Here is a 20,571-nt window from a genome sequence, read left to right as displayed (position 1 = left end):
AACTGGATGATCTCACTTATCCTTTCATAAACCTTGTCTATTTTACTGGCCTATCTTTATGTTCAACTGCCTCAAAAAAAGTTTCTTCTGAATGTTTTATAGACATTTCAAACTCAGTGTGTTTAAAATTGACCTCATTCCTCACTGACAATGATAATACCAAGTCTTTCTTTCTAGTGCTTTCCATATTGGGATGGTGGTAAAACACACCCAAACGAGAAAGAGCATGGATATCTTTGACTTACTCTTCATTCATTTAACACATTCAGCTGTTTGCCATGTCCTGCTGAGACTTAAAAAGCTGAGTTGCTTTTAAAATACCTCTTTGACTGAGTTGTCACTGTCTTCACCATTGTTATCTTTATTTCAATGGTTCTTGTCATTTTTCTCACCACTGTAGTGATTCTCTAATAGGTTTCTCCAATTCCAGTCTAGCTTTCATTTCCAGTATGAACTTCCTATGACCTAAAGGGTAGACTTTTAGCACAAGATGATAGTGGAAAGAATATAGCCTTTTGGAGGCAGGCACACAAGAGAAAGATGAATATTTTTCCATATGACTCAAAATCCTCCAAAACCTTGTTTCTACATATCTGGCAAGACTCTTTCTAACCCATGCCCCCCCCCCCCCAATCTGTGTATCTTTTGTCTTACCTAATTTAGTCTTTTTTTCTAAACCTAATGAGCTCATACATGTCCTCATGCCATTGGACATGTTAATCTCCCTGTGTTGAAGGATTCTCCATGAATCTTACATACTTCCAAAAATATTAATTTAAACCTTTTCCAGTTCCCAAGGAACAAAATGTATATCCTTTCTTTGCTGTCATTGTACCCTATTCTTCTCTTGGTTATAGTATTACCCCAGATGTTTGCTATTGGAAAATGTGATTCTTGGGAACAGGTTCATAGAACATGGTGGGGGACTCAATATTTATTGAATGAATGGATAAATGACTGCTTATCCAATGTACTTCACAAAGATGAATTTACATAGAAAAAGTAATTTTTATCTGGAATTACTGAATTTCATTTGACATGATTGATCTCAAATTTTTAAGTATCCTATTTTTGCTGATGGGAGTTCTAACAAAATAAAAACATAGTAGATAAAATAATTGTCATGTAACATTTTGAAGGAAAACATATGGAGGCATTTCCTTTGCCATGAAAATTTGGGTAAAATGTATTCATATTAGAAAATGGCACCTAATCTAAAAGAATACACATAGAAGCAATTATGTTAGTTAGAGATTTAGAATAATAAAAATGAAATATTGAATAAAAATCCATCTTACAAATGTGAAATTGAGTTCACCAACCAGTTAAAATAAGCTTAATCAGGCTTGACATTTCATTTTCTTATTGTCTTGTCATATTTTTCCCCCAAATTAAGTTGATATATGAAGTAGTATTTTCTCATTTTCTAAAAACTCAAGTAAAAACAGTGACATAGTTCAAACTATTCTCTTCAGTCATTCAGTTACTTATGCTAGGGTTGAATCTTTTACCTATGTTGCACCAAACAATAATAATAATAAAAGTTTTTGCCTACATAGTATCATATCACATTGTGTGATCATTAATGGGTATGAATTTGACTTAATACAACAATCTTCACGTCAATTATAAGCTTGCAGAGTACTCCATTACATGTTACTCCAGTCCTGCTTAGAATAAAGTGGAACATTTTTATAGAGTGCTTTCAGGGAAATTTGTTGCTTTTCTACAAGAAATTGACCTTCTGCTCTCTCCCAAACTGCCATTCTGCAGTCTTTTTATATGCCTATTTTCTTTTTTAATGTGAAATACAGATGGAACTGAAGAGTGGAATATTGAGCTTCCGGTTAAATACCAGTCTTACCTTTACACAAGTGGATCTATGGCTGGGACTGTCCTATTGTGATGGGAGGTGGAATAAAGTGATTATTAAAAAGAAAGGTTCCATCTTAACAGCAAGCATGAATGAACTGAGGGAGCGTGCATCACAGTCCAGAGCCCAGCCACTGATGGTGAATTCCCTGGTCTATGTGGGAGGAACCCCACAGGAGCTGCACGACTCTTTTAAATACCTGAGTCTGGAACAAGGTAAAGTCCATCTGAAAGAATTCCCAAATAAATACAGCCCTGGTATAAATACAGCAGGTTTTGGTGGGTTCATGTTTTAAGATACAACAACAGAATCAGGCCGAAAGCAATACCTACCCATCCCTTTTTTGAAGAATTTTAAGCTTAAAAAAAAAAAAAAACCACAGTGGTACCCGCATGGCTCAGTTGGCTAAATGTTTGACTTTTGATTTTGGCTCAGGTCGTGATCTTACAGTTGGTGGGATAGAGCCCTGCATCAGGCTCTGCGCTGACAGCACGGAGCCTGCTTGGGATTCTCTCTTTCCCTCTCTCTCTGCCTCTCTCCCACTCACATACGTGCTCTCTCTCAAAATAAATTAAACCTAAAAAAATTTTAAAATCACAGAACATTTTTTTCAGATAGTTTTTGTATGTTGCCCTTAAGAGTGTGCCCTCATACCTGTTTATAATCAATATATTTATTCTAACTTGTCTTTAACATATACAATTATAATTTATATATATATATTTCCTCATGTGTTTTCAAAGAAAACATATGAGGCTCTGGTTCTTTCAAATACTGACCATTATCTGTGTTCATAGATTAAAAAAATAAACTAGGTTGGTGGGCACAGCCAAGAAAAATGGCATTAAATTTTACTGGGGTTTTTTTCTGACATAACTTCTAATTGTCTCTGTGCATTTCCATGGAGCTCCCCCATAGCAAAGCACATGAAAGGGTGGGTTTAGTTGAATTTTAAACATGCTGGTGAAAAATATATATTTCATTTATTATTAATTACCTGAATGAAAGAAAAAGTGCATGAGTGCATGACTTATAACTAGAGCAAGCATTTAACTCATAAAAGGAATTTGAACATAATCAGAGAAATTTTTAATACAAAAAAGGCTACCAGTAGCTGAGTGCATTCTGTGTGCTAGGCATGGTTCTGAAAGCTTTACATGAAACTAAGTGGCCCATCTCTTCCTAACAAGCCCATGACTTAGGTATTATTATTTATACGCCCGTTTTACAGATGAGAAAACTAAAGAGCAAAGTAACTTGCCCAAGGTCACATGGTTAGTAAGCAGATAGCAAGCCTTTCTGTCTCAGGCCAGCCTGGTGTCAAAATCCACTCTCCTTATTATAATCAAGGATTCCCTTTTATGGTCATTGGCCAGTATTCCTTTGCTATAAATTAGGGAAAGCACAGAAACTTCTAGTTTGTGACTAAGCATGCTCCCATGTAGAAAATGTTCTCTACATATTTCAAAATCTATGTACTGTGAATGGTTAAAGTTTCCATGAAGCAGTCTTTGCCTATTTGGTAAGTACATAAAGATTTAAATGCCTTTGAATAGAAAATATATGGCAAGCTCTAAGGAGACTTTTAGAAGGGTACTAGTAAGGAGTTAATGAATATCTGGGGTGTAAGACAGTAATGACATTTTCCAGGCACTTAAGATGTAACAGCAGCTAAAAATATTACATTCATATAAGGGCTTCTCCTGGTTTTCAGGTTTCTGAGGTTAGAAAGAGCTTGAAAACCCTTTAGATGAGCCAGATTACTTGATCCTACTTACATCTAGGAAACAAATCCCCTGCATCTGTGGCCTTATACTTTCAAAGTACACAAAAACCCATTACTATGATGGGCATAGAGACATGGCGTTAGCCAAATTTTAACTGGAATTGTGAGACAATCATGATAGAAGCTTAACACATCAACATAAAAACCCAAAGGGGATAATTTAATCTGCACTATGACTAAGTCTATGATACTGAGAGATATTTTATTTATGGGTAATACTAAATTTTTATCATTGCAGTATCATACATATCAGTGGTTCTCAAGCCACTGATAAAATATTGAAGTATAGTAGCTGGAACATAGTAAGAACTCAATAAAATCAGCTGTTATTATTATTACTATTCAAGATACATCGGAATCTCCTGGAAAGGTTATTAAAAATGCAGATTTTATGACCCTATTCCCAAAGATTCTGTCTCAGATGCTTTGAGTGATACTGATCTATATAAGTAACTGCACGTTTTATATAGCGATCAGGAGAATATTCACCATATGGGGGTGCTGCCTGTATGTAGTAAATTGCAATTAAAATTAATCATGTTCACTTACTGTATTTTTTTTAATCCACTCTCAAATGGTCTTAAAAGTGTTCTGTGCTTCTCAATTAGCACCTTTTTGCAGAGGCTCTATTTTGTGGTCATATTACCGCTATTTTTTTTCTTGTCCATTAATGTTGTAATCTTCCTTTGAATCAAATGCAAATTAACTTTCCTCTGTGGTACGGAAATGCTGGGCAGCCTAATTTGCTGAAGATGTATCACCTCAGAGCACGGGCATTTATCTTAGAACTACCACTTGGGACTATCACTTACCTCCAGGTTGGGGGCGACAGGGCCATGGCCCGTGATATCACAGGTTATGCTCTACCCAAAGACCTGTGTGGAGAAGGGAGGAGTAGGGGCTGAACGCACACAGAGGAGCTATTACTCTGCTCTGCCATTTTCACTGAGTTCCATAGTTCTGACTATACACAGTGGTCGCCACTTTCGTATTCATGTTAGCATGACAGAGAGCAAATTCAGCTCTGCCAAGGCCTTCCTACCAGCCCAAGTGCCTCTGTGTTGGGTGGTGATTTGTCAGTGTAGAATTCCGGGCCACCTTTTAGTTATTTGGAGGCCTGGGGGTGGGGAGTCATTTCTGATTCTCAAAAGCAAGCAAAGGAGGCATCTCCTTTCCTCCCACTGCTAGGCCCTTTCCCCTCTTTCTATCCTAACATCCCAATTATATTTTGAAGGTAGTTGAAGAATATTTCTGGTGGAAATCGTTCTGATGGTGCAGAGTTGAAAGAACCGTGACTTGATTTGGCAAAACTGTCTGTCTGTTCTTACATAGCATGGTGAGGACCACACACTAGAACTCAGTTTCCTTCACCTCCAAGGCCTGAGGCCAGCATACCACTTCCTAAGGAGGATTAATACTTAGAAACCTCATCCAATACTCTCTGGACCTTTTTCCTTATCTCCAGAATGAAGGAAGACTACCTTGATGGCCTTTCCTAAATTTTAAAATTCTATTCCACGAATTAATTTTTTTTAATAAAAAAATTGTTTTAATGTTTATTTTTGAGAGAGAGAGAGAGAGAGCGCACTAGTGGGAGGGGGCAGAGAGAGAAGGAAACACAGAATCGGAAGCAGACTCCAGGCTCTGAGCTGTCAGCACAGAGCCTGATGTGAGGCCCGAGCTCATGGGCCAAGAGATCATGACCTTAGCCGAAGTCAGACCATTAAACAACTGAGTCACCCAGGTGCCCCACCATGAATGATTTTTTAAGACATTTCTTTTTTTATTCTTAATTCGTTAAATTGTAAAATATACATAAATGTTACCATCTTAGCCATTTAGCGCACAGTTCAGCAGCATTGAGTATATTTACGTTGTTGTGCGACCGCCATCATCCGTCTCCAGCACGTTGTCCATCTTGTAAAACTGAAACTCTGTGCCCTTTAAAGAATAATGGGACTTTTCTGATAACAGCACTTCGATGTGTACCAGAGCTGCCTTTCCACTGTTTGCATTTTGTTGTTAGGGAAACCAGCGTAGAGAGAAGTTAGGTAACTGAGCTATAAGCCATCAGAAAATCACTGCTGGTAGAGAATTCAGAATTCTTCACTTCTGAATTTTCAAGCAGATGCTTTTATATTGAACTTCATTGCTTTCAATTCCATTCACCCAACTTATGGAGTGTCTACTGTGTGTTCAAGATAGACTAGCAGTATTGATCAGTGGGGCCGAAAGGAACGTGAATAATAGCAAAGGCATTTAAAAGGAAATAGGCTGCAACTTAATGTGTTAGAAGACATAATAAGACATCATATAAATGCTGAAGAGAACAATATGGTCATTGTTACTATTAGCTTATTTTACTGTTAGGCGTTGCATTATGTTTTATTTTCTCTTCCTGCTGATGTGCTTTAATCTTGAAAAGAGCTAAGCATGTGTTTGGGGCCCTTCAAACTTGACAGTATTTTGTTCAGTAAGAGTCAGTGTGTGCTATCGCCAACCCAGTCTGTTCATCCCTTCTTTTACAATTTTGTGCAGTTTTCTGTGCAGAATGCTGGCAAACTTATTGAGCTGATCTCTATTTACACAAAATAGCATGTAATGCAAAGCCATTGCTACTCTCTGGCTGACTGGATGCCCTATGGTTCTCTAACAAAAAAACCAGTGCATACTCCTAATCTATTCCTTCCACATTTCCTGTTAAACTTCACAGAACTACACTGCACTGTGGTCGTTCTAAAGTCAACTGGGTAGTGGGGTACCTGGGTGGCTCATTTGGTTAAGCGTCTGACTTTGGCTCAGGTCATGATCTCACGGTTCATGAGTTCGAGCCTCAGATCGGGCTGTCTGCTATCAACACAGAGAGCAAACAGGGTAGAACACATATTCCGAGAAACCTCCGGATGTTGCCGTTGCCAGAGCTGAATTTGCTCTCTGTGGTGCTAACGTGAATATAAAAGCAGTGACCATTGTGTGTAGTCAAAATTGTGGAACGCTCTGACGATAGTAGAGCATAGTAATAGCTCCTCTGTATGCTGTAACTGGGATTTAGTTTTCTAACTCTGGAAAGATTCTAACAGAATTCATATCAGTATCTTAGCGTTTCAGAATATACTGAAACGATATTCTCCCTCTTGCTATCTTGCCTAACAATCCTCATAGGGTATTTTCCCCCAGGGAGCTTGTTAAAATAATTGTGCTCCTTCAAATACTACTTTTGTTGCTTAAACAGTGCCTTATATATGTAACTGAATTTTCCAGAATTGAGGGACATGTGGCTAGCCCTGTACCATAAGGTCTAATTGCCGAAATTTTATTTCAAAAGAATAAAGAGAATGAGAAAATGTGGGCCTAAAGAAGTATAAGAAATACTTTCAATTGAATATATTCAGTTATAATTAGCAGCTTTGTATTTTTTCAAGATAAATATAAATACTTTCTCGTGACAACTTAGCCTGGTAAAAAGCAGAAGGAGGCATAAAGGATTTCCCAAATGAGACTCAAAAGTTTAAAAAATTGTATCTACAGCAACCCCCCACACCTCATCAAAACGTAATCCTGCAGAGGACAGAAATGATTGGTAATTAATGACTCAAGCCTTTTATGTGATATTAATCCCTTACTATTTGCTAGGTTTCGGTGGCTGCATGAAGGATGTTAAATTTGCACGGGGTGCTGTCGTTAACTTGGCATCTGTGTCCAGCGGTGCTGTCAGAGTCAATCTGGATGGATGCCTATCAACTGACAGCGTTGGTAACTGCAGGGGAAATGACTCCATCCTGGTTTACCGGGGAAAAGAGCAGAGTGTTTACGATAGTGGTCTCCAGCCTTTTACAGGTAATGTGGACGTGCTCTAAATTAAATGTTACATGTCTCCCACTTGTCTCCTCTTCCCTCCCTGCCAGCCCACTACTAGTCCAGATGAGTAATATTTTCATGTGTCTACTTCTTATTTCCATTTAAGAATACCTGTATCGAGTGATAGCCTCTCACGAAGGAGGTTCTGTGTACAGTGATTGGAATCGGGGACGTACAACAGGAGCAGGTAAATTTTATGTTAAAATGTGTATGTGCACACACGTGCACATCTCTGTGCATACATGTTTGTGCATGTAAGAAAAAGAAGAGGGGCGCCTGGGTGGCTCAGTCGGTTGAGCGTCCGACTTCGGCTCAGGTCACGATCTCATGGTCCGTGAGTTCGAGCCCCGCGTCGGGCTCTGTGCTGACCTCAGAGCCTGGAGCCTGTTTCAGATTCTGTGTCTCCCTCTCTCTCTGACCCTCCCCCATTCATGCTCTGTCTCTCTCTGTCTCAAAAATAAATAAACATTAAAAAAAATTTAAAAAAAGAAAAAGAAGAGACTATTATCCTGAAGCAAGTAGTATGTTTGTAATCTTATGAAAGAACATGCCTTGGTTTACAAATGTCAATGGCTAAGATGCTTAGGAGGTCAGTGCTTTTGATTTTTCAGTCATTTAGTAAGTGTTTGCTCAGGCTTGATTCTTTCCTCTTCCGATGCAGAAGGGAGGAGGTTCAAGTTGTCTTAAGGATCTAATAGGCCTGTATCTGTAGTGACATATCTGTGGACAGGAAACTTACAGACTGCATAGAACACAAGGAGCTAACGTCAGGATTAATTGCCATGGGTAGGAGTGGCACCCCCTCACCTCTCTCCCGCAGAGGGTACATTTGCAACCCGAACCCAGTTGGAAGCAGATATGTCTTTTATCACATCATGACAGATGTTTGCCATGGTGGTGACTATTAGGATCTTAGAATGACTCTCCCAGGATAGAAACTGCTGATGGGTCCAAATTGTTTGAGTTAGAGGGGGGAAAAACCCCAGAAGATAGAATATATTAGATCAAATCTCAGACAACCGACTTATAAGTGCTTTGTACTTCTCACAGTGACCACAACGTCTTTTCACATGATACCATCACAGGAAGGCATTCATTGCAAAAAGTTTTGCGAGGCAGTGGGCTTTTACCATTGTGAGTCAAATATTGGTCAGAGAGTCAAATAAATGTCTGTAAGACTGCCATTTATGTCTCTTGAAGGAAGTTTATCCTTAACAACTCCCCGTTTGTCTAAAGGTGTGTTTTTCACCAAGACGTTCTCTCATACTTATTATTAACCATGGGCTACTAACCCAGACACCTTTTGAGAAATCTTCTTAGTCTAGGATAACTAAATACTGAGATGGGCTACTAAGAATAATTTTCAAAGCTCTTTGCCTACAGATTTTCCAGAAGAGGACAACCTGACACTTTTCCAAGGTGATTTAAATTATCATCTATTTATAGGCAAGACAATGAGCCGAATAGTCTCTTAAAATCCTTTTCAACTTCAGAGCTTGGAGAAAGCTCTGATATAAAATATTCATTTGTTACTGGCCTGTCCTCTGCCCCTAGTTCACCTCCTCTGCTTTGTTAACAAATACACTCTAAAGCCGGCTTTCAGTCTAAGTCAGCAACGTAAATAGGTATCTAGAAAGTGCCTTGCTTACATGGCATAATAGTGCCCATTTTGAGTACCACAGAGAGAGCATGCAAATAGAGCTCTGAATTTATAGCAATGATCTGACCACAAAGTCTTATGCTATAAATTCATATTTATAATCTGACCACAACACTGAGCAGCTACATGCTCCCAAGGGTTGGAGAATAATTGCACTATTTAATTATTTTTGAGTCAGTTTTGCTCTGTCCCTTATGAGAAGGCCATCTGTTAGACGGCACCGTACTTTGCCCTGTACCACATTTCAGAACTAATAAAATCAACATCACTCCCGTTGTCCCTTTGCTTGCATGTTGATTGTGTGGCCTGTGTGTTTTCTATAGGTGCCCGTGGTGTTTTAACTGCACAGACAGTGGTTCTCCACCTCTGTGCTTCTCTCCCTTGAAGCTGTTTCCCTTGAAGCTGTCCTGTTTTATTGGTCTGAACAGGAAAGTCAGAGAGGGAGGATATTTGATATGGGAAAACCAGAATGATCCTCCATCGACAGGGCTCAGGAGTCCACGGGCAGCTAGAGCGGGCCTCTCATCCATCATCCTGCCATGGAGTTCCTTGGGTTTTTTCTCAGTGTTCCCAGAGCAGTTTTTTCATCAGTGTTGAAGTTGTTACTGATCAGAACTGGAAAAATAGCTAATAAATAGTTAAAGGTTATGGATTTCTAAAATTAGGGGACCCAGCTTGTGAGTGCGGTGTTGCAGTTCCTTTAAACATCCCCATTTTGTGTTCCTTTTTTTTTTTTTTTTTTGAGATACGTGGAAGAAAACACTTCGAACATTCTGAAAATTATTTTGTATAATCTCAAGGGTGCCAGCTCCTCTACCCCCTAAAATGCAATTAGGAATGTATCCTGTATATCGTATCTGATAGAATTTTGCTTTTTCAAAATTAATTTGAAAAACAATTGAATGTGGAAAATTAGATCAGACATCCAAGTACAATACAATCACATTTGTGATATTTTTTGGCTAATACATTGAAGATATAAAAGTGTCAAACCACGATGTATAATAACAGTCTAATTATCTTGCTTCAAAGGGGTACATCATTATATTGTTTGAACTTGTTATCTGCCTACCATCCACCTCCTTCTTTATGAGTGATGTTTAAAACATGTCTGGTACATTAAATGTTTTTGGAAAACCTGGACTACCCTCGAAAGAACGTTATGTCGATGGAGTTTTGATGGTTTTGAAATATCGCTTAAACTGAATGGCTCAAGATGTGCAGTCATATTAAATCAATGCTGAAAAGTTACAACTCTAATAAATTGTATTTATGCTAATGGTTGAGTCTGATTTACTGCAGCCATTAAAAGTGAAGAATAGGGGCGATAGTCTTCTCAGAATGGCCATTTCTCTGTTTTCTCTTTTATTCTTTCACAGCTCCACAAAGTGTGCCAACTCCCTCAAGAGTCCGCAGCATAAACGGATATAGCACTGAGGTGACCTGGGATGAACCTTTTGTGGTTAGAGGTGTAATTGAGAAGTACATTCTGCGGGCCTACAGTGAGGATGACCCCCGTTCACCCCGCATGCCCTCTGCCAGTTCCGAGTTTGTTAATACCAGCACCCTCACAGGTAAGGGTGATTCCGTAGGGAGTAGATTTGATTAATTTTCTTTTTGTTTTGATTTTTAATAACATTATTCAAGAATTTTTCCCCCAAAACATGAGTTATTCGTATATTTTTCCTGGTTAAAAACAGCCAGAACCATCTAATGAAATGGAAGCTTATATCTACCTAGGATGAGGAGGATAATCCGACAATGTTTATGGGCTCTTATGGATAGCTTCATCACAAGGTTGATATCCTGTCCTCCATAAAAGATAAGGTCACAGGGGGCTCTAGTCCTTAAGCACTCCATAGACATCATTTAGATGTCTTATGTATACATGTGGAACCAGCTTACCTATCTCACCATGCAAAAATTTACTCTTTGGGACTAGCCAAAGTTCACAGCACCATTATTTATTGGAAAAATGTTGACTAAACCTAATTATGTCAAGGTAGAGGAGGATGAGAGCACCAGCAGTTTGACTGGCAAACCAGTGAATCAATTACTCACAGGGCGCTATGCCACGCAGAGCGATTGGAGGGGGAAGTGCTCGTACACATCACACGCGTGCCCCGTACTCAAATGCGTGCACATGTAGTAAGACAGCAGTTTTTAGCTTCGTGAAATGTTAAAGCACATTTAAATGGAATGTCAAATTTCAGCCTTTGGCCAAAAAAAGTAAAACGCATCAAAAAATTTGATAGAAAAAAATGTCTCCTCTGTCAAAGAATTTTCAAACTTGAAAAATGATACGGATTTCAGAGTCACTTAAATTATCTTTCAATATCTGTTGATAACCTTCTTCTAGCCTTTTACTTCCTTCTTTAGATTTTTTAGAAACTACAACCCAAATATGTGAGCAGTTATGCACAACTTCACATCTTCTAGTTTCTTTTTTCCTACTTTACCTACCTGGTAAAATCCAACCCGATTAAGCCCGTAGATTGCCTTTGCCCAGGTTGCACATTGAGGCTAAGTGGGCTGGGGTGGGGGTGGGGGTGGGAGCAAAAAACAAACAACAACAACAAAAATGAGCAGTTTGTCACTACAAATTCTTGGTCCTCATTTTCAAATGGGCACTCAGTAATGATGCCAATCCTACTATATTTCTATAATAAGCTCCTTCTTCTATTCTCATTAAATATTTTAGATTTTTCCAAACAATCTAAATGCTAACCTCCCTTCCTCTTCCCACTCAGCTGAGGGGCTTATGTATTAGATTATCATAGACACCAGAGAAGAAACAGAATCTATCATATAGGATTTCTGTCACTATCTTACTAGCAAACATATATATTAATTGCATCTTTCTGAGCAATAGTGTTGTTATTAGGGGTTAAATGCATTAATGTTTGCCAAAACACTTAAAATTGTTTTTGGCGTAATCTAGGCATTTGCTGTTTGTATTACCTTTATTTTTTACTTTTCTCTCTCTTTTTTCTTTTCTGTTTTTACCAAGCTTTCCTTATCCCCTCAAAGATAAAATCTTCAGAAGTCCTCTGGACCCCAATTCTTACTGCCTTTTCAGAGATGTGACTGGTAGCTTCTCTTCCTCTCAGTCATATTTATAACCTCTCTCTTCACTATAGTGATTCACAAAGTGTGGCCCCAGGACTAACATCGGCAGCATCACCTGGGACTTTGTTATGAATGCAACTTCTCCAGGTTTCCCATACGTGCTCACTCAGCAACTCTGGAGGCAGAGCTCAGCAATCCTTGGTTTTCATAAGCCCCCCTTACCTGACTCTGATGTGCCAAAGTTGGAGAACCAGTGCCCAGATGGATTTTTCCCAGAATCACTCAAAATCTATCATCTCCTGTTGTTAAACATAAGCAAGCAGCCTTAAACCCATTATTAAAAGCCTTCCTTTTATTTAAATTCCTTTCCAGCTATGGCCCCCTCTCTCTTCTTCTCAAACTTGCTTTCAGCAAGAAGTATTTATGGATGTTGTACCCATTTGTTTCTTCACTTTATGTGGCTTCTGCTCACTTGCCTTGCAAAAGACACCAACAACTTCCATATTTACCTAGCTAAAGGACCCTTTACAATCCTGGTCTCGACTGCTCAACATCATTTTACACAGTAGATTTCTCATCATTTATTGAAATATTTCTTTGCTTCAATGACTCTTCCATTTTCCAACCGGATTCTCAGCCCCCCTTTTTTTGGTGTCCTTACTCCTTCTGAAGCTTGTCTCTACATTTTGGAGAACCTCAGGATTTAGACCTGTAATCTTTCATTCTCTTTCTTTTTTTCTACATTCTTCCTCCAGGAAACTCATCAATTCCCACAGCACCAAATACCATATAGATGCTACTGACTCACAGTCCATTTCCCACCTAGATATCCAAATGTGTGTGCTCACCAGGCACTTAGAAAGATGGACGTTTCTAACAGATGTCTCATAATCTCTAAATTGACCATATCCAAACCCGAACTCTTACTCCTCCTGCATTCCCAGCATAAATAAATGACACCTCCAGACACGTAGTTAATCAAGCTTGAGAATTTTTCTCAGCATTTCATATTGTCTTCATGCCTCATATCTATGTTTATTGATCCATTTTCCAAACTATGTGTTAAATTCATCTGTCTTCTCCTATCTACTGTCCAATCCAAACCACTACAATCTCTTCTTACCTGGACAACCGCAACCCTTTTCTTTCTCACTGACCATCAGTCCATGCCACAAAGCAACCAGACATCATGTCCCTCTCCTCAGAATGCCTCAGCTGCTTTCCACTGCCCCTCTCCCAATCTCGTTTTGTCTCAGTCCCTCCTCATTTGCTGGGCTTTCAACTTTTGCTGTTATAATTAATATGATTTTTTAAAAAGTCCTGCGACACTTGGGTGGTTTAGTTGGGTGAGTGTCTGACTCTTGGTTTCAGCTAAGGTCATGATCTCACAGTTTGTGAGTTCGAACCCTGCATTGGGCTTTGTGCTGACAGCATGGAGACTGCTTGGGATTCTCTGTCTCCCTCTCTCTCTCTGCACCTCCCCACTCTTGCTCTCTCTCTCTCTCTCTCTCTCTCTCTCTCAAAAATAAATAAACATAAAAAAGTCCATATGTCAACCTTTGAAGTAATTCCTGACAATAATGGTAGGATAAATCTCTCAAAATGGAACAACTGGATGAAAGGCTCTTAAAACATTATATACTCTTGTACCTTAAAGTCAAGCAGATGTTGATACAAAACTCTGCTACCTAACCTTCCTGAACTTTGAGGAAGTTATGTGTCCTCCTGGATCTTTCTTTTATGTCTTAACCTATGAAGTGAGAGAATAATATTTACCTTGGGAGAATATCAAAAATATTAAGTGTCTGATATTCTAGCTGTAATGCTTTTTAGCTGTGTAAACTTATACAAATCAGTTAACACCTGTCTGCTTCTGACTTCCTATAAATAAATGGTAATGAAATAACTATCTACTTTATGAGATAGCTGTAAGGATCACGTGAATCTATGTGTATGTAAAGTACACAGGACAGCACTTGATACATGGATTGCACTGTATAAGTGTTAGTTATCAGACATTTTTTAAGTGTATAGTATAATGCTTAACATATAATAATTTCTCAACAAAGAACAGTTATTTGTATGCTTCCAAAAAGGCTGTAAAAATATATACTTACACTAATAAGCACAGCACAAGAGTGTATGTTTCATTTCATCCTGGTTGAGTAAGTTTTAGAGCTAAAAACTTTGCAGTTTTTCAAAATATATCAGAATATGGTTTTAATTTGATTTATTTGATTGCTAGAGACATTAAGTATTTTCAGTGCTTATTGGTCATATATACCTCCTTTATGTCATTCCTAGCAAGTTTCATTGTCAGTGTTTCTATTGGAAGCCTCACATTTTACCCATTAATTTAAAATATCTTCTTAGAGGCGCCTGGGTGGCTCTGTCGGTTGAGTGTCTGACTCTTGATTTTGGATCAGTTCACGATCCCAGGGTCATGGGATTGAAACCTGTGTCAGGTTCCATGCTGAGCATGGAGCCTGCTTGGGATTCATTCTCTCTCTCTCTCTCTCGCTCTCTCTCGCTCTCTCTCCTCGTCATCGTCGTCCCCCTCCTCTACCCCTGTTCATGCACTCTCTCTCTCTCTCTCTCTCAAATAATAAAATAAAATAAAATAAAATAAAATAAAATAAAATAAAATATCTCTTTCCATATGAAGAATATTATATTTATGCTTGTCTTATATGTTGCAACCCTCATCACTTCTCATTTTTCTTTTCCTTTTTTTTGCATTATTATGTGAAGATGAAAAAACATTTTCTGTAGTAAATATAATATTGAAAAAACTTTTCATTAATTTTCTGTTGATAATTTGAAAAAGAAACTCATAATCTCCATTCAGGGTAGACTAATATTTGTTTATATTAGATATACCATATTGATAATATATAATGCAGATTCTCTGAATTAGCAATTCGAAATCTGAAGTAAAATCAAATCAGAAACTAGAGACAGAAATTTACAAATTATACCAGCTTGAGGCGCCTGGGTGGCTCAGTTGGTTAGGCATCTGACTCTTGATTTCTGCACAGGTCATGATCTCATGGTTCTTACGAGATTGAGCCCTGCATCAGGCTTTATGCTGACAGTACAGAGCCTGCTTGGGATTCTCTCTCCCTCTCTCTCTTCTTTTTCCTGCCCCCTCTCAAAATAAATAAACTTTAAAAAAAATCTAAAAAAAAAAAAATGCCAGCCTCTCCCAAGATTCTGAAGGATATTCCCATGGAGGATAATACACCCCCTCCCCAGATTGAAACCAGTACAGTATATTATTGGGTGTTACTAAAGGGTATGTCAGTCACGTGAATGGTGTACAGAGAAAATAAAATTGGAGAGCCACTGACCAATTGTTATTTATTTTTATATACCCAATCTGTAAAAAAACTAAGGAAAAAGTCTCAGCTATCAATACAGTTTTGTTAATTTCTCTTTTAGAAACTTTCTTTTTTCTTTGTAATTTCCTTTCCTTTCCTTTCCAAGTTCTTTTAGGTCTTATTAGGAGCACAAAACTGATGATTTAAAAATTATACAGGTTTCCTGAATTAAGTCTGACCCAGAGCATATTAGTCAGTAGTTGGAGTTCTGTGCTCTTTTCTTACATTACGTTACATTAGTTATTTATATTTTAATGTTCAAAGCCACATTGTTTTAGGCATATCTCTAAAATAGAATTAGTTTGATTGAGTTTTATATTCAATTTGAAATTGAATTAAGTTTAACTCATTCACATTTATTTTTATAATTTATGTAATGGCTCTTCTGCCATTATATATCATGCTTTCCAGTTTTATTTGTTATTTTTTAATGACTTTTCAAACTATTCTTTTATTTTTTTGTTCTTGCCTGTGTGGACTAAGAATTCTTTAACTTTTTTTTTTTTCCCCATCAAGGGGTTTTAAAGTTACATCTGCTGTTCACAATTGTGAAATGAACACACAAGGATGCATGTAGGAAGTAATCTTCAAGATTATGGAGCATTTAATGGTAAAGAGAAAAAGGTGCTAGAAAGTGAGAACAGAGGCGTAAGAAAGTAGAGAGCGAAGGCTGGATTTGGTGTAAATATGGGGGGTGTGGAGTTTGGACAGTGATGGCTGCTTTACCAGTTGGTTGAGATAATAACGTATCAAGAGAGGAAGATCAGTTTTGTTATTGATCTTAAATAATCCCCCTTTTGCATTTCTGAGGTGACTTTTGGTGAGATTTTAATGTTTACTTTTGGTTGTTAAAGTGATATTTCTTTGCATGAAACAATGCCGATTACTGGATGCACAAGGCAATTTAGCTTTACTGGTTCACATACGGTTCTTTACCAATTAAGTTATAAAATGTGTTCACTACTTTTCATGTATTTCTTGCTATTATATAGCCAACTCTCTTATTCGTGGATCCTTCTTCAGCTTGGAAAGTTTGCTGTTTTATATGTCCCTATTACTTCTGGTAAAAAATGCCAGCTTTCAATGTTGTGTGTCTCTTCCAAGTTGGTCCTCCTATTTGAGAAGTCCAGACACACAGCTTTGTAGAGTCAAATCAATCTACGTTCAAATTCCAGCCCTGTCACTTGTTAGTGGTATGATCCAGGCACATTAAATAACATATCCCTATATCAGAGTTTCCTCACATATAAACTGGGTATAAAAACTTCTGTGTTATGGAAGTGTTGTAAAGATAAAACATGAATTACTTATATAGAATATTTTGCTCTGGTACATAGTGAATGTTCAACAAATTAATCATTATCTTTATATTACTTGGTCTCTGAATTCTAAGTTATTGCTTCATAATTATTTCCCTTTTCATATTCTGAGTTTTTGTTATTGATTCTGCTTTCTGATCCTTCTAAGGTGATCTTAAAATTTTTCTATTTCAGTCTTTGATATGATTTGCATTTATTTCTGCTCTCATCCAGCTCACCTTGTCTTCTGCCTACCTCTCAGTATTCTCAGTTTTCATCACTGTTGTTTACCACTTATCTTCCATCTTTGGCTTAATGGACTCCAAGTTCTTTTAGGTCTTATTAGTAGCATAAAAATTATACAGGTTTCCTGAATTAAGTCTGCCCCAGATCATAATAGTCTGTAGTTGGAGTTCTGTGCTCTCTTCTTCCTCTTGAGTCACAGATGTTCTTCTCGTTGGCTAAATGCACCCTGACCTCCATGTCCATGGCTCACTTGCCCCAACCCTAAATGTACCTTCAGATTGAGTGTTTGCTCAGGAAAATTCAATCATTTTCAAGTCACCCAAGTAGGCACTTAATTTTTGTCAATAAAAACCTTCGCTGGGATTTTGCCAGGTCAATTGAGGTAAAATTGCTCTAGACTCACGGCAATAAGCAAATCTCAACATGCTTCTTCCCAGTATTTGATAAAGAAGAAGGGCTGATGCTGTGGGCATTTTGTACCCAGCTGGGGATTCGGTTTGCCCTGGGCTATCCTTCAAGTAGTCAATTTGTCTTGGCCTTGTATCCTTCCAGGTATTTCTAAATCTTTGGTCATTTCATTGGTATTCTTATAAGGCTGTGATTCTCAACCATGGGTGCCACTGAGCTGCCCAGGGAGCTTTAAAAACTACTGATGCCCAGACTCCACCTGCAAAGAGTCTGATTTTTTTGTTTGCTTAGAACGCAGGCTGGACATTGATATCTTTAAAGTGTCTATAGGAAATTCTGTTGTACAGCCAGTACTAGGGAACACTGTTAAGGGGAGGACTGAGATCAAGTCTCAATTTTACCCAGACATGCTTATGGCAACTTCTATCTCCCAACTGAAACTTGAAAATATAGGACCCAAAAAAGGCAAATGTCTAGATAAAGATGATAAAGTATTAAAATTAAGTAGGTAAAATTAGCAAAGGAAAATCACAGGACAACAAAACTTAAGTGCCGAGCATTGGGAAGAAGCGGGAAATGACAGTCACGCTGACAAAATGCAGAAAGCAAGAGAGAGAGGGAAAAAATGAATATTAACTACGAGAACTGGAAGAATAGAATAGTGGGACAGAATATTTACCATTCATGAATTTGGCTACCAGAGGATTAAATGAGATAAATCCCAGTAGTGGTGCAGAGTCCAAGGGTTAACAGCCCCACTCAGGAGCAAATGGGCCCCTTTGGGCCACCAGGTCTGGATTCTGTGCCCTCCGAAGGCCAGGGTTCAGAGCAGGGAGTTCTTGAAAGTTCATATCCTCAGATGGAGCCTCAGGGTAGAAAGCCCTGCAGTTATCACTCCAGTGTATCTTTAGACTTGTTGCAAAGGGCTCCAATTAACTCTGGTAGCTTTTGCTGATTTTCCCTCCAGCCCTGTTAACATGCGAAGTTGCTTCCCAGAGAGACAGCCCTGGCATTTCCCTTCAAACCCAGGGCTGTTCAGAAAGTGACTTCACAATTCAATTTGAAATTATGTCAAGAATGAGTGGATTCAAGAATTTGCACATATACAATATTTTTTTTCTTTTTTTCCTTATGATATTAAACATATAAACTTGATTATCAGCATAATTAGTCTAGCATCTGGCATTAGTGTTAGGGCTATAATTGGTACACCGAAACTATTTTCTCAATTTTGTTGCTGCGTTGCATTGAGCTAAAGCCTAAGAGTTATATATTCTTTCTTTAGAATAATAAATACTAAAAATTAATAATATTTATTATACACTGTATTTTAGTGGAAGAACCAATAATAATCATCTTTAAGATTACCCAAATCTAAATTTGTGTAGAAAAATAAATGAAAGGCATTTTAATTTATGATGCAACTAATAATATACCTTTTGCTACTAAAATTGGTTCAGTCCTCAGATGCAGTAGACTCTAGTCTTCTACCTAAAGAAATTGGGTAGCATAATGAAGATCTGTCTCTCATTTTTCTTTCTCTTCTGTAGCTGGTAGTAATAATGAGTGATTTTCAGCTCTGTTGCTCATAAAGTGATTCCTGGATTGCTTATAAAATGCACATTGTTGAGTCCCCCCCCACCGCCCATAAGAGTCTGTATATGGGGTTATATTTTATCAATCTGCATGTGACTGAGTGTTCCAGTTGGTTCCCTTGAAGAAGATCTATAGACCACATATTGTAGAACATGAGACAGGGGAGTGGCCAGGAGAGAAGGGGTCATTTTCACCTGCTGGGCTTGAATTCATCCCAGCTTTGTTTTCACCTGCTCCTTGTCTCAACTACATTAGTTTTGCAGGCAGAATATTGCTAAGGGCAAGTGGAGAAATAGAGGCAGTGTAAGTAGGGCCTCTTGCTCTTAAGGGAAGTGCTTCTGAATGTTGCCCAAGGAGAAGAAGTGAACATTACTTGAGATGTTGGTAAAATGAAGATTCTGATTCAGTAGATATGAAGATGGATGTGAGATTCTGCATTTCAGACAAGTCCAAACCTACCATCCCTAACCCCATATGCCCAGTAGAAGTCAGGGAACTCACTGGGACGCCTGGGTGGCTCAGTCGGTTAAGCTGCCAACTTCGGCTCAGGTCATGATCTCGTGGTCCGTGGGTTCAAGCCCCGCATTGGGCTCTGTGCTGACCGCTCAGAGCCTGGAGCCTGTTTCAGATTCTGTGTCTCCCCCTCTCTCTGACCCTCCCCCATTCATGCTCTGTCTCTCTCTGTCTCAAAAATAAATTTAAAAAAAAGTTAAAAAAAATTAAAAAAAAAAAAAAAAGAAGTCAGGGAGCTCACTATTTATATAAGAAATAAAAAAAACAAACAAGTGCTGAATTTCAGGATGCCCATTGGGTGCAGTGATAAAAGATCCCAGTGCAATTCAACAAATGAAATAGAATTTCATCTGCATGTATTTAGATTACAAACATTTAACTATACATAAAAAAAAACACACAAAACCAACCAACCAACCAACCAACAATAAAACCTTTTAAAATAACGGCACAGACAAAGGATGCTATCCAATTCTGAAATTGTCAATATCTGCTACCCAGGAAGAATGTGCAAATAATTGTATGGTTTCCCAATCATTGACAAAAAATAAATAAAACTCATTTTGGGGGTGCCTACAAAAAGAATGAAGAATCAAGAGCCCTAGAGAATCTTTGATTAATGAAAAGTTAGAGGCATACACAAAATCAAATGTACTGTACTTTATGGACCATACAAGGAGTTGTCAAGGGGACTTTAAATCATAAGTGATTTTGCCTTATGCCTGACTTTGGAACTTAAGCTCAGCCATTAGTCCATTAATAAATGAGATGCTACTCTTTATGTGTATGTGCATGTATGTATGTGTATATGTATACGTATATGTACATGTATACATATATTGTATATATCATATATAATATTAGCTATTATTATACTTACCTGA

General features: G+C 38.1%; 1 protein-coding gene across 1 annotated transcript in view; it reads left to right on the top strand.

Annotated features, from left to right (window-relative positions):
- The window catches only part of USH2A (usherin), a 737,363-nt gene that overhangs the window by 308,760 nt on the left and 408,032 nt on the right, over window positions 1-20,571 (top strand). Inside the window, exons 27-30 of the mRNA XM_078441308.2 lie at window positions 1,815-2,088; window positions 7,293-7,496; window positions 7,624-7,704; window positions 10,557-10,751. Of these exons, the coding sequence (XP_078297434.2) occupies window positions 1,815-2,088; window positions 7,293-7,496; window positions 7,624-7,704; window positions 10,557-10,751 (754 nt within the window). The remainder of the gene's footprint in view (window positions 1-1,814; window positions 2,089-7,292; window positions 7,497-7,623; window positions 7,705-10,556; window positions 10,752-20,571) is intronic.

This window comes from Panthera onca, chromosome F1 (assembly GCF_046562875.1).
Source record: "Panthera onca isolate mPanOnc1 chromosome F1, mPanOnc1 haplotype 2, whole genome shotgun sequence".
Lineage (NCBI taxonomy): Eukaryota > Metazoa > Chordata > Mammalia > Carnivora > Felidae > Panthera > Panthera onca.
Note: the sequence above shows the minus strand (reverse complement) of the source record. Positions and strands in the feature narration are given on the sequence as shown.